Source organism: Hyperolius riggenbachi, chromosome 5 (assembly GCF_040937935.1).
Source record: "Hyperolius riggenbachi isolate aHypRig1 chromosome 5, aHypRig1.pri, whole genome shotgun sequence".
NCBI classification, from domain to species: Eukaryota; Metazoa; Chordata; class Amphibia; order Anura; family Hyperoliidae; genus Hyperolius; species Hyperolius riggenbachi.
Genome location: NC_090650.1, coordinates 192267497 through 192281417, shown reverse-complemented (window position 1 = coordinate 192281417; position 13921 = coordinate 192267497). Strand labels below are relative to the sequence as shown.

Below are 13921 nucleotides of genomic sequence, written 5' to 3'. Positions count from 1 at the left end.
GCAAGGGGCCATAAGCATATTCTAGTGATCCTGGATTAAACTACTCATTGACCAGAGGACTTTCCTCTATGCCAGTGCTCCCTAACCCTGTCCTCAAGTCCCACCAACAATGCATGGTTTGTGGAAATCCACAGAGGTCGTTAATCGGCTCTGCTCACCTGTGCATGTTTGTGGTTGTCTGCAAAACATGTACTGTTGGTGGGCCCTGAGGACAGGGTTGGGGAACTATACTCTATGCAATACATCTGCTATAAATATTACTCGGGAATCCCTTCATGTGTTTGGTAGAGTTGGTGTCCCTAAGATCAGGGAACCCCTTTTATGTCTTGAGTAACTAAAGAGCTATGCAAATTTAATTAAGATGACTCATTTGTATACCATCCACAAACTGATGGCTTAGTAGTGTAATGGTTTAATAAAACATTGAAAAGCATGTTAAAAAGGTAATTGATATGGATGGGCAAAAATGGGACTGTCTACTTACATAAACCTGATTTTTTTCTTGTCATTATGGAAGTTCCTCAGTCTTCTGCAGGTTATTCCCCTTTTGAACTGTTATATAGTAGACACCCTTGGGGGCTACTGGACTTAAAATAAGGAATCTATCATCAAAATGCATATTATCACCCTAACACTGACAGGGTACTGTGTTCGTCCCCACTGCTGAGAGCAAGTTCTTTGCTAAGTGGCAGGGGCCTTTTGAAGTAACTGAAAAAGTTTAGAAAAGAAAAACTGAACAGATATATCACGTAAAATTGTTAAAGGACCACTATTGCAAAATGTATAAATAAATAAAACTAAAAATGATTTATACTAAAAAGAAAGCTAGTAAAATGGATAGCAGAGGGTTAAAAATTAGTTAAAAAATAAATCACACTGCTGTTTACAAATTAATGACAGCCTTCATGAGAGGGACTATTACCTAAGGAGGCTATAATGGGGCTGCCAGCTGCGCAATGGCATTTAAGCTAGTTGTAAAACTGTCTCATAATTTTAGCCAGCCAGGCAAATACACACAGCCCGTAGTACAGCCTCCGTCGGTAAGAGTCCCTCTCATGCAGGCTGCAACCCCTATACAGCAGCACTTAAACTTGCAAAAACATAAAAAAAATATAATATGTGGGTTCAGTTCTGGAGCTATTACTTTCTGGTTCCTAATCCTCTCTTTCCACAATTTCTCAACTGTGGCAATTTTGCCTTCAAGTGAAATCCATCTGATCTTTAGTTTTAAATGGCTGTCACCACTCTGCAACACAGATTGAGGATAATTGTATTATCACAATGTTACTTCAAACACAGCACACAGGATAAGAATGACAAAACATGAACACAAGAAATTTGTATGTCCTACCTGTTCCCTTACTTTCAAAAGTTGTTATTAGAAAAATACCTTGGCCAAAAGCAGTAGTTGATAGCAAGTACTACAAACAAGGAAGGAAAAGAATTGTTATTGTTGTCCATCTATAAAAAGTTTACTTGCAACCTTTAACCCCAGGATTTCTGTGCAAAAAGCGGTTCAATTAATTTTCATAACCTTTTTTCCTATAAGAGAGTGGGGGACAGAGGCTGGCGATCGCTACACATAAGGGAAGAGGAAGGGAGGGCTAGCGCAGGGCTAGCGCAGCAGACAGGGGCAAGAAGAGGGGGGGGGGGTAACTACACAGCCAGGGTGGAGAAGGGAGGGGGAATGCAGCTGGAGCCGGCGGAGCAGAGAACCTGGAAATATCCCTGGCTGCAAGGATGAGTGTGGCTCTCCTTACTGCTTTCAGCATTTTTTGCAGGACGAGTTACACTTGTCCTTCCCGTTAGGGAGATTAAGTTTCCCTATAAAATTTGTTAGTTTAAAGGTACCATATTTTTCAGAATATAAAGTGGTATGGATTATAAGATTATACTATAAGATTATATGGTTTAGAGGGCAAAAATATGGGGAAAAAAATACTAAACCTGGGGCCATATGCAATTAACTTTTTCACCTGAGTTATCTCCTAGGAGATAATTTTCATTTTCTCTTTAAACTGACTTTTAAGCATTTTACAATTGAAAAAGTACCCAAATTTTGGTGAAATAGTACTATGAAATTCATATTGAGTATTTTCTTGCTTGCTGGTAGCTTAAAAGGCATTTTATGAGAAGTTGTGAAAATATCACCTCAGAGAAAACTCAGGTGAAGAAGGGAATTGCATCTGGGCCCTGGTGTGTTAATGGGTGAGTCATGGACATCTTATGGATTTTTTCCCCCCAAGATGTCTCTAAGCTATTCTACACAAACCCCTGCTGTCCTACCAGCTAAACTACACTGCACTACACACTACACTACACTAACCCCTGCTGCCCCATCAGCTGATCTGCACTACATTACACTACATGCTACACTATTCTAACTATACTAACTCTACACTAACACTGCAATCTCTCACCTGATCCTGCCACTGCACTCCTCTTCCTCTCACTCCAGTCCTGCTGCTGCACATTCGCTCTTTTTCTCCTCTAAGGCCCCGTTCACACTGCGTGTGGAAACGCGTGTGGGAGGCCGGCACGCACGACATCAGACAGTGCATACAGTGCACTGTCTGATGTTCACACTGCATGCGTTTCGGACCTGTGCGGTCCGGGAACGCACGCTGCACGCATTTTTTGCCAAAACGCATTTTTCAGCCACTCAACGCACACAAATGCGTTGCATTCCGCACGCATGGACATCCGCGTTTGTGATGTGAACAAGGCCTTACAGCTCTTGCAATCCCATACACTGTGGCCAACTGCAGCTATAAAGCTCAGGTCCTCGGTACTTCCTGGTCACCTTATATTTCCTGATTTATGGTTGACTTCGTGACCCCAGCGGCGCATGTGTGCTGTACATCATGCGTGACTCCGGCACATGTGCACCACTGTGGTCAAGTAGGGAACCACTAATCAGGAAGTAGGAGCTGACCACCAGGAAGTATGGAGGACCGGAGCTGTATAGCGCCAGGCGGCCACAGTGTACAGGAACTTGGAAGCTGCAGGAGGCTGAGGAGTGCATGTACAGCAGTAGGACCAGAGCGAAGGGGGGTGAGGGGGGTAGAGGAGCGCGGCCGCAAGTATATTCGGTATTCCAGTGGCAAGATGCGGTACTATATATTAACACGCACCCACTCCCCTCCCCCCACCCTTTTTTGGAAGAAAAAATGCATCTTATATTAAAAAATACAGTATATTTCATGCCAAGTTTGAAGTCACATACACATTAATTTAGCTACATTTTCCCAGTACCTGGCCATTTCAATACGCGATTTAGGTGTTATTTTTTTAACTTCTATTTTGTAAAATGTCCCTCCTAACACAGCAGCCTGCACTAAACTTAACCTTGTCTTCTGGCACATAGTGACATAAATAGTCATAGGAACCACAGTCCTGTGGTCCTGTGCCACAGGAGTGTGGGGATTTCTAGCTTACAATGCTTACAATTTCAGAGGGTGTATACTGAGCTAGTGACAAGCGAACAAAGAACTGCTAGAACACACACAAGCACAATTTAAATGGGATGGGTTCTGGCTACCTCATATGCATGAACAGGGATCCATATTTATTCATAAAAGCTGGTACACAAAAGTTATTTTTTATTTTATTGCACATCAGAATAGACAAGGCTCCAAAAGTAAGAATGACCAGCACTGAATGGTTCAAATAGATTATTTATTCACATCCACAAAGTGAATAACAACAGCCAGGACATCCATAAATGAAACAGGATGTAAATATAGCGCTCATTTATATAAATAGCTCTTGCCATAGACAGTAGATACAGGCATACTTAGGATCAAAGCTGTATCTAAATTGCAGCTAGGTTTGCACATAATGGACTGCCACCATTTTGAACCAAAAAAACTTTGTTTGTCAAGTGATGGCATACACCTATGACTCCAAACTATAACTTTACCCCTCCCTCCTACCATAGCACCAATAGCAAATCAGATGGACCTGATGGGACACTTAAAGCAAATCCACATAGCCAACACACCTGTGTCTGAAGCAACCCGTCTGTCCGGGACCGGGCCTACTCATGCCGGAAAAATATACTTACTTTTGCATATTGGCAGAATCTGGACTAGTGACAATTCTCATGTGACTCCACTGCGCGTCCATCCGTCATCACCAATGTTTCCATTCCACTTGAAACCAAGACTAAGAAGTGGTTGCAAATATACCGTGCAACTGCTCCATCTAGTGGACATAAGATCTAAATGCCACAAATTACACAGGCTGTGACAAGATTTTATATGTATGATAGAGAGGTTACAGCTTTCAAAATTGAAGCCTGGTGGATCAGGCATTTGAAGACTCGGGGCCTGATTCACAAAGCGGTGCTAACAGTTAGCACGCTGGTGAAAAGCTCTTTATCATGCCTAAACTCAGTTTAGGCATGATAAGTTTAGGTGTGATAAGTTTAGGGGCTCGATTCACAAAGCGGTGCTAACCCAGTTAGCATGCCTAAAAGACTTTAGGCATGATAACCATTGCACCATGCTGGTGAAAAGCCAGTTTAGGCGTGATAAGTTTAGGTGTGATAAGTTTAGGTGTGATAAGTTTAGGCATGATAAGTTTAGATAAGTTTAGATCGCTTGCAAAGTCCCGCACGCAAAGCAGCGCCATTAAACTTTATACAAAGTGCACCAGTCTTTGCTAGCGTAAAACTTTTGATCAGCTGTGCACTGCGGTGCTAACGCAGTTGGCGCTTAAACTTATCATGCCTAAACTTATCACACCTAAACTTATCATGCCTAAACTTATCACACCTAAACTTATCACACCTAAACTTATCATGCCTAAACTGAGTTTAGGCATGATAAAGGGCTTTTCACCAGCGTGCTAACTGTTAGCACCGCTTTGTGAATCAAGCCCCAGGTGTGATAAGTTTAGGCATGATAAGTTTAGGTGTGATAAGTTTAGGCATGATAAGTTTAAGCGCCAACTGCGTTAGCACCGCAGTGCACAGCTGATAAAAAGTTTTACGCTAGTAAAGTCTGGTGCACTTCGTATAAAGTTTAATAGCGCTGCTTTGCGTGCGGGACTTTGCAAGCGATCTAAACTTATCTAAACTTATCATGCCTAAACTTATCACACCTAAACTTATCATGCCTAAACTTATCACACCTAGGCCTCGATTCACCAAGCGGTGATAACTCAGTTATCACGCCTAAAAGACTTTAGGCGTGATGACCTTTTCACCACTGAGTTATCACCGATTTTTCCTGCTCTTTGCGCGAAGTTACCGCGCGCGCAAAGTCCCATAGGGCTTAATGGGAGCTTCGCGCGAAGCGCCGGTTGTTGCGCGCGCACTTACGCGCGTACGCGTGGCAACTTCGCGCGAGTTTCTTCTTATCATGCCTAAAGTGACTTTAGGCGTGATAAGGGCCTTTTCACCACGGTGCTAACACTTTGCACCGCTTGGTGAATCGAGCCCCTAAACTGGCTTTTCACCAGCGTGGTGCAATGGTTATCATGCCTAGGGCCTGATTCACAAAGCGGTGCTAACAGTTAGCACCCTAGTGAAAAGCCCTTTATCATGCCTAAACTCAGTTTAGGCATGATAAGTTTAGGCATGATAAGTTTAGGTGTGATAACTTTAGGCATGATAAGTTTAGGTGTGATAAGTTTAAGCGCCAACTGCGTCAGCACCGCAGTGCACAGCTGATCAAAAGTTTTACGCTAGCAAAGACTGGTGCACTTCGTATAAAGTTTAATGGCGCTGCTTTGCGTGCGGGACTTTGCAAGCGATCTAAACTTATCTAAACTTAGCATGCCTAAACTTATCACACCTAAACTTATCATGCCTAAACTTATCACACCTAAACTGGCTTTTTACCAGAGTGGTGCAATGGTTATCATGCCTAAAGTCTCTAACTGGGTTAGCACCGCTTTGTGAATCGAGCCCCTAAAGTCTCTAACTGGGTTAGCACCGCTTTGTGAATCGAGCCCTCTGAGTCTGAATGGCCTTAACAGGGAGTGTGAGTTGCTCCCTGTTTTATAAAATGTTTAAAATATGTGTATAAGGCAGTGTTACATTGCAGAGAGGTCAACTTATTATGTTTGCCACAATTCTTTCCCCCATTAAGTTTCATATTTTTCTTATATTCACACTTTTTTTCATTTTCATATAGCTGGAGCAGAGAGGAGATTTCCAATATGGACGGACATCTAAAGACTGGAGCAGCCCGTCTACGCCATGGTACGTGTGATGGGATGTTTCCTATCCAATGGCTGCTTTAGACATCTGAGCCTCTAATTTTAGGGGTTATACAGATATAGCTTAATAGGAGGTGTAGGGGGTGACATCACTGTCATACATATCACTATTAAAGATGGCCCGAACAGTTTGCCGGCAGACAGTACCTGGCAAAGATCAACTGTTCGCGCCCATTTTGGACAGTGAACACATAGGGCCTGATTCACAAAGCGGTGCTAACAGTTAGCACCCTGGTGAAAAGCCCTTTATCACGCCTAAACTCAGTTTAGGCATGATAAGTTTAGGTGTGATAAGTTTAGGTGTGATAAGTTTAGGCATGATAAGTTTAGGTGTGATAAGTTTAGGCATGATAAGTTTAAGCGCCAACTGGGTTAGCACCGCAGTGCACAGCTGATCAAAAGTTTTGCGCTAGCAAAGTGTGGTGCACTTCGCATAGAGTTTAATGGCGCTGCTTTGCGTGCAGGACTTTGCACGCTATCTACACTTATCTAAACTTAGCATGCCTAAACTTATCACACCTAAACTTATCACACCTAAACTTATCATGCCTAAACTGGCTTTTCACCAGCGTGGTGCAATGGTTATCATGCCTAAAGTCTCTAACTGGGTTAGCACCGCTTTGTGAATCGGGCCCCTAAACTTATCACGCCTAAACTGACTTTTCACCAGCATGGTGCAATGGTTATCATGCCTAAAGTCTCTAACTGGGTTAGCTTTGTGAATCGAGCCCATGGAGTGTTTGACCTGCCCCCTATACATCATCATTGAGCTAAACTTTAACCCCTTACCTCACAGTCAGCAGACACATGGCAGCCAATCAGCTAGAAAACCTTCCTGGACCCCCCCTTTTAAAACGAAGTTGCAGCCGCCACTTTGGATTTAGTCTCTGTCTGCTGTAGTTAGAGGAAGGGACAGAGAGAATTACTAAGATAGGGGAAGTTAGCTAGGTCTGTTTTCTTGTTCCTCGCTGACTGACTTGTTGTGAAAGCACCCCAATAGCCCTTTTGAGGGCTACTGAATCGTTCGCCTGGTGTTTTTTGTGTGTGCGACACTCCACAGCCCACTGGCACCCACCCAGAACTGTGCACACTACTGCTATTGTTTGCAATTGCCATATTAGTAGCAGGCACATTACCACTGCAGTGTTTGTTTCCCACTATATTTTGACAGTACTATTGCATATATCTGTGTGTGGCACTCCACACAGCCCACGGCCACTCAGACCTGTGTGCATAACACCACACTACTGCTGTTTGTCTTATTAGTAGCAGGCACAGTACCATTGCAGTGTTTGTTTCTCACTGTATTTTGATAGTACTATTGCATTTCTCTGTGTGTGACACTCCAGAGCCCACACTGACACCCAGAGCTGTGTGCACAACACACTACTGCTATTGTTTGACACATTAAATAGCAGGCACTGTACCACTCCAGTGTTTTTTCCCACTGTATTCTGTTAGTACTATTGCATATCTCTATGTGTGACACTCCACACAGCCCACTGACACCGAGAGCTGTGCGCACAGCACACAGTCAGGTGTCAGTACACTCATGGATGTAAGGTGTCATGATGATAATGATGATATAGTATCCATTGTTAGTGCCTTTTTGGAGTTGTCTGATACAGGTGAAGCAGTTGATGATGATGATGACGATGTGTTCATGGATGTCATGTGGGTGCCCACAAAAAGAGATGAAGAACAGAGGGAGAGTTCAGATGGGGAGACAGAGAGGAACAGGAGACAAGCTGTTGTAACTAGCAGGGGGAGCTCATCAAAAATGAGCTAGTGGCACTGTCAGACGGCATGTATAAGCACCTGGGGTTAGCCAGCCATCACGCTATTCAATGCCTGCTGTTGCCACCACCATAATGCCATCATTCCAAAGCTCACCAGTGTGACATTTTTTGTGTGTGTCTGCCTCTGATAACAGCGTTGCCATTTGCAACTTCTGTCAAAGGAAACTGTGTCGTGGGAAGTCCAACACCCACCTATGGACAACTGCTTTGCGAAAGGCACATGATCTCAAAACACAAACACCAATGGGATGAACACATGAGGAAAAGCAGCACACAAACTCAAAGCCACCATCCTCCTTCTGGTCCAGCATCTTCAGCCATGTCAACCTTTGCTGTCCTTGCCCCCTCTCAACCACCCTCCACCCCGCCTCTCACCCAGTGTTGCCAACTCATCCCTTTAATTACTGACACATATGAATTATACAGGTTTTGTGGCTAGGTAGATGCAGTTAAGGCACTGATTATGTGCAAATAGCCCCAGAACCTGTATAACTAAGATGTGTCAGTAATTAAAGGGATGAGTTGGCAACACTGCTCTCACCTTGAGAAATTCCTGCTCTTCTGCCCACAGACTAACAGTTAGGTGTCTGTCAAGGAAGTTTTTGAGAGGAAGAAGCCAATGTCTCAGAGTCACTCCCTTGCCTGGCATCTGGCAGCTAGCTTGTTGTAACTGTTAGCCTGCCAGCTTTTACCATACAAGCTGGTGGAGTCTGAGGGACACCGCCGTGGAAGGTACTGGGCAGAAACATTTTCTCCAAAACAGCAATCCCCAACCTGTACCGTAATGTGAAAAGACAAGTCATGGCAACTCTGGCACACAGTGTTGGGGAAAGGGTCAACATCCATCCTCGCCCCAACCTTATTTCCATCCATCCCACTCACAAACACATGCTCCCCCTACCCATCGGTCTCTGGAATGCTAGATCCGTTCGCAATAAACTTACAGTGGTCCACGACCTCTTCCTCTCCAAATCCCTCACCATCCTCGCACTCACTGAGACATGGCTCACCCCCTCTGACTCTGCCACAGAGGCTGCCCTCTCCTACGGGGGGCTTCACCTCAGTCACACCCCCAGACCAGTAAACAGGCCAGGGGGAGGGTTGGGTCTGCTCCTCTCTCCATCCTTCACATTCCGTGTCCTCACTCCACCTTCCTCCCTACAATTCACATCATTTGAGGCCCACACTATCCGCCTCTACAATCCTCTCCCAGCCATTGTTGCAGTCTTATACCGCCCTCCAGGCTGCACACGACAATTTCTCTACAACCTTGCCTCCTGGCTCCCACACATCCTTTCCTCTGACCTCCCCACCATCATCCTTGGGGATTTCAATATTCCCATCAATGAACCCAAGAACTCTGTTGTGACCCGGCTACTCACAATAGCCAACTCACATGGCCTAGTACAACACACCAATGCCCCCACTCACATGGCACGTCACACTCTCGACCTTATATTCACTAAATACACCACCATTGCAGACCTCGACATCGCACCATTTCCACCCTCAGACCATTACCTTCTCACCTTCAACCTTCTCACGGAAGGCACCTCCAAACTATCCGCCCACCCACCTGGTCGATGGCAGCGAGACCTACGCAAGCTAAACCCTGGCATCCTTGCTGACTCCTTCCATGGCCTCTCCTCCACTCTCCCCACCCTAACCTGTCCTAATCTTGCTGCAGCTCAGTATCGCCAAACTCTCTCATCAGTCATCAGCCCTAGAGAAAGCTGCTCCACCAATATTCCGCCGCAACCGACCCCCTAATCCTCAGCCCTGGCGCACTACCCATACTCGCAACCTCCAGAGGGAAACACGTGCCACTGAACGAAAATGGAGGAAAATTCGACTACATCAGGATTTCTTACAGTACAAGACTAACCTGCTGCAGTTCCACACTGCCCTTGCTCATGCGACGCAGGAATACTTTACCAAGCTCATCGGAGCACAAGCTTCCACTCCCTGGCGTCTTTTTGGCACCTTAAACTCCCTGCTTAAACCCACCTTCTGTTTACTCCCTGTCTGCCACAGGTTTAGCCACCCACTTCACCAACAAAATAGTCTCCATCCGTCAAGAAATATCCAATCTTCAATCTTCACCTCCCACCCGCTCACAACCAACTCCTCCTCCACCCTATCCTCCCCCCACCTCCTTCACTCCTACTACCACTGAGGAAGTCAACCACCTACTGTAGACTTCCCATACCACTACCTCCCCCCTTGACCCTATCCCTTCTGATCTACTTCAGCCTCACTTCACGGATCTGGCCCCAGTCCTCACTACCCTGTTTAACCTCTCCCTATCCACAGGCACCTTCCCCTCAGACTTCAAGCAGGCCACAGTACTGCCCCTGCTCAAGAAACCCTCCCTCGACCCCTCGCTACCCTCCAACTACCGCCCGATCTCCCTCCTCCCCTTCACCTCAAAACTCCTTGAGCGTCTGGTTCACAAACGCCTGACCCAGTACCTCAATGCCAACTCACTACTAGACCCACTGCAATCTGGATTTCGGCCTGCCCACTCAACCGAAATGGCTCTCACCAAAGTGGTCAATGACCTTGCCTTAGCTAAAGCTGAAGGTAAATACTCCATTCTCCTCCTCCTTGACCTTTCAGCAGCTTTTGATACAGTAGATCATCCCCTACTCCTCCAGTCCCTCCAATCCATGGGCATTCACGATCTTGCCCTGACCTGGCTTTCATCCTACCTCTCCAACCGCTCCTTTACAACCTCCTTCAATGAGTCCTCGTCCACCCCCAACCACCTCTCAGTGGGAGTCCCCCAAGGCTCGGTCCTTGGCCCCCTACTGTTCTCCCTATACACATCCTCCATTGGCAAGGTTATCTCCTCCATGGGTTTTAACTATCATCTGTATGCAGATGACACCCAAATCTACCTCCACACCCCTGACATATCCACCACTACCATGGACAAGGTCTTCTCCTGCCTATCTGCCATCTCCTCCTGGATGTCCTCTAGGTTCCTGAAACTAAATCTAGACAAAATGGAATTTATGATCTTCCAACCCCGGGCATCCCTGGTCCTTCCAGATGTGCAGGTCACTGTTAACCACACTACCATTTGCCCTACCTCTCAAGCCCGCTGTCTGGGTATCACCGTGGACCCCGCACTCTCCTTCACCCACATCCAAAACCTCACAAAGTCCTGCAACTTCCACCTTCGTAACATCTGTAAGATTCGCCCTTTCCTGACCTCTGCCACCACCAAACTCCTCATCCATGCCCTCATAATTTTCCGCCTCGACTACTGCAATGCCCTTCTGTCTAGTCTCCCTATGACCCGAATAACCCCACTGCAGTCCATCATGAATGCGGCAGCCAGAATTATCCACAACTCCCATTGCAACACCAGGGTGGCTCCGCTCCTTGAATCCCTCCACTGGCTTCCTATCCAGTCCAGAATCAGATTCAAGATATTGTGTCTGACTTACGAATCCGTCCACAAAACCTGTCCAACCTACATTTCTGATCTTACTCAGAGATACACACCAAGCCGCTCACTCCGCTCCTCCAATGAACTTCGCCTGACCGTCCCCCACATCATACAGTCCCATGCACGCCTCCAGGACTTCTCAAGAGCCGCTCCAACACTATGGAACTCCCTACCTCCACCCATTAGGGCAGCCCCCTCCTTCAACACCTTCAAGAAGGCCCTCAAAACTCACCTTTTCACTCTGGCCTACCACCCCTCACAATTGCTCTAAACCCACAGCTGAACTCTGGTCCCCTACCTCTCATGTCCCTACCTCTCCCTCTAGATTGTAAGCCTTTGGGCAGGATCCTCCTCCTTTTGTGTCCTACCTGATCATGCACCTCCATTACTGTGAACCCATGCTATGCATTTGAGTGAACCTAACTTGCCTAATCTCCATGCTCCCCTCCAGTGACTGACTAAGCATTACCTTGTACTCATACTGTGCTGTGTGATCTGGTTTTCTTGTATTCCTGTATTGTCATATTGCTGTTTGTCACCCCTAACTATTGTCTGTAACCTAAATTAATGTCCAGCGCTGCGTAATATGTTGGCGCTTTTTAAATACAATAAATAATAATAATAAAGGGTCCATCTGACCACTGATACCTGGTCCGCAAAGCATGGTCAGGGCAGGTATATCACGTAAACTGCGCATTGGCTAAACCTGTTGATGGCTGCCAAGCATGGAATGCCAACTAGATATATATATATAGTGGGTAACGTCCTTTTTTGAAAAAAGTGGAGGATTGAAACACAAGTCCCTTTAGGGGCAATCCACCTTGCCCGCAATGACCTAGGTAATTTATAGTAAAGGACTTTAGAAAAAACACGGAGGTAAAGTGCAGTTTGGCAAAAACTTTGTAGAAAAAACTTTATTAATACAAAATATCAAAAAATCAGCAAAGATTTAAAAGCTTTTTCAATTCCACACATATCGTAGGTCTTCATATGGTTAAATCACTGCCATAAGGTATGAATAATTGAAGCCGATAAGTAAGTGTTGTATTCTGGCTTGATTTAATATTGGAGGAAATTTTTGTATCTTATAGGCAACGACACATGTTCGTTTCGGGCTTCTTATATCATAAATTTGCCCTTCATCAGGCCGCAATACAAATATCTAAAATACAAACAATAAAGACAAATATTAAAAACAAGGCTCGAGAGACCATAAGCTCAAAATAGAGCAATGAACAAGGAAAGAAAGCTCCACCAATTGTGATTTCTGATATGCAATCCACATGGTCCAGAATAAGTCCTGAGCCTGCATATCAGGAAAAGAATTGGAATATAGACACCAAACCATACAATGATTATATAGGGCTCATATCATAGAATGAAAAAGAAAAAGACTGTGACCTAGAAGAAAAAATCTAAAGCAGATCTGCCACGCAGACTAGTAAATGTCAGTCAATGCATCACTGCTGGTGACTAGAGAACAACCACCATATTAGTACAGAAAGTTAAAGTCCTTCAAAGCACCAAGAATCCACTAATAGTAAGAAGAGAAGAACCATAGGCTTTAAGAGAAGGTCCACAGCCGATTTGCACCAAGGACTAGTAAATATCAGTCCACGCATAGCTGCTAATAACAAGAAATCCTCAGAAACCACACACCAATCTAATATAGGCAACGCCAGAGATCCACTAAAAGAAAGTGAAAAAAAGGGAAAAAAAGAGTGGGAAAAAACCAAATACAGATATTTTAAATGTAATGTAGGATACACTTGCACAAACCTGTGTAATAAAGAGGATCAGCGCAGGGCCAGAAATTTATAAACAGTAGACACAGGCATCTGAACCATGCAGATGCACATAGGGAACTGTAAAAATACAGGAATGCATATACGTATAATTATTAGAGATAAAACACAGGTGCCCCAATACACAGTGCCCCCAATATCCTCTTCTGAATGCAGATATCAGCCCAAATATACCAGCATAGGAGCACAAGTATAAGAAGAAGGGGTTCCCTATTAAGTTTTCCCACTATGCCACATGTGACACCAACTTTGTGGTATATGGCATCAAGTGCCCATGTGGCAAGATGTACGTTGGGGAGACCACGAGGGCAGTGAAGGAACGTATCACTGAACACAAGTCTCGAATTAATGTGGCCATTAGACGGGGTTTGGACCCCTCTCAAATTGATTCCCCGGTGGCCCAACACTTTGTGGAAATGGGCCACTCGGCGAATCAGTTGAGATTTTGTGTTTTAGATATAGTCCACCCTCTCAGGCGAGGAGGCAACAGGGAATCCACTTTATTACATAAAGAAGCTTGGTGGATAAAGTTCTTGCAAACACTGCATCCTACTGGCTTAAACATTGATTATAGACCTCAATAGATGATCAATGAATAGTCTAATGATTGTTTCTCTGCCTATCCATTACAT

The 13921-nt window shown here is 45.0% G+C and overlaps 1 protein-coding gene across 3 annotated transcripts in view; it reads right to left on the bottom strand.

Moving 5' to 3' along the window:
• The window catches only part of ABCA13 (ATP binding cassette subfamily A member 13), a 770386-nt gene that overhangs the window by 371798 nt on the left and 384667 nt on the right, over positions 1-13921 (bottom strand). For all 3 annotated transcript variants that reach the window (XM_068236514.1, XM_068236515.1, XM_068236516.1), the window contains exon 33: positions 1352-1421. In XM_068236514.1, the coding sequence (XP_068092615.1) occupies positions 1352-1421 (70 nt within the window). The remainder of the gene's footprint in view (positions 1-1351; positions 1422-13921) is intronic.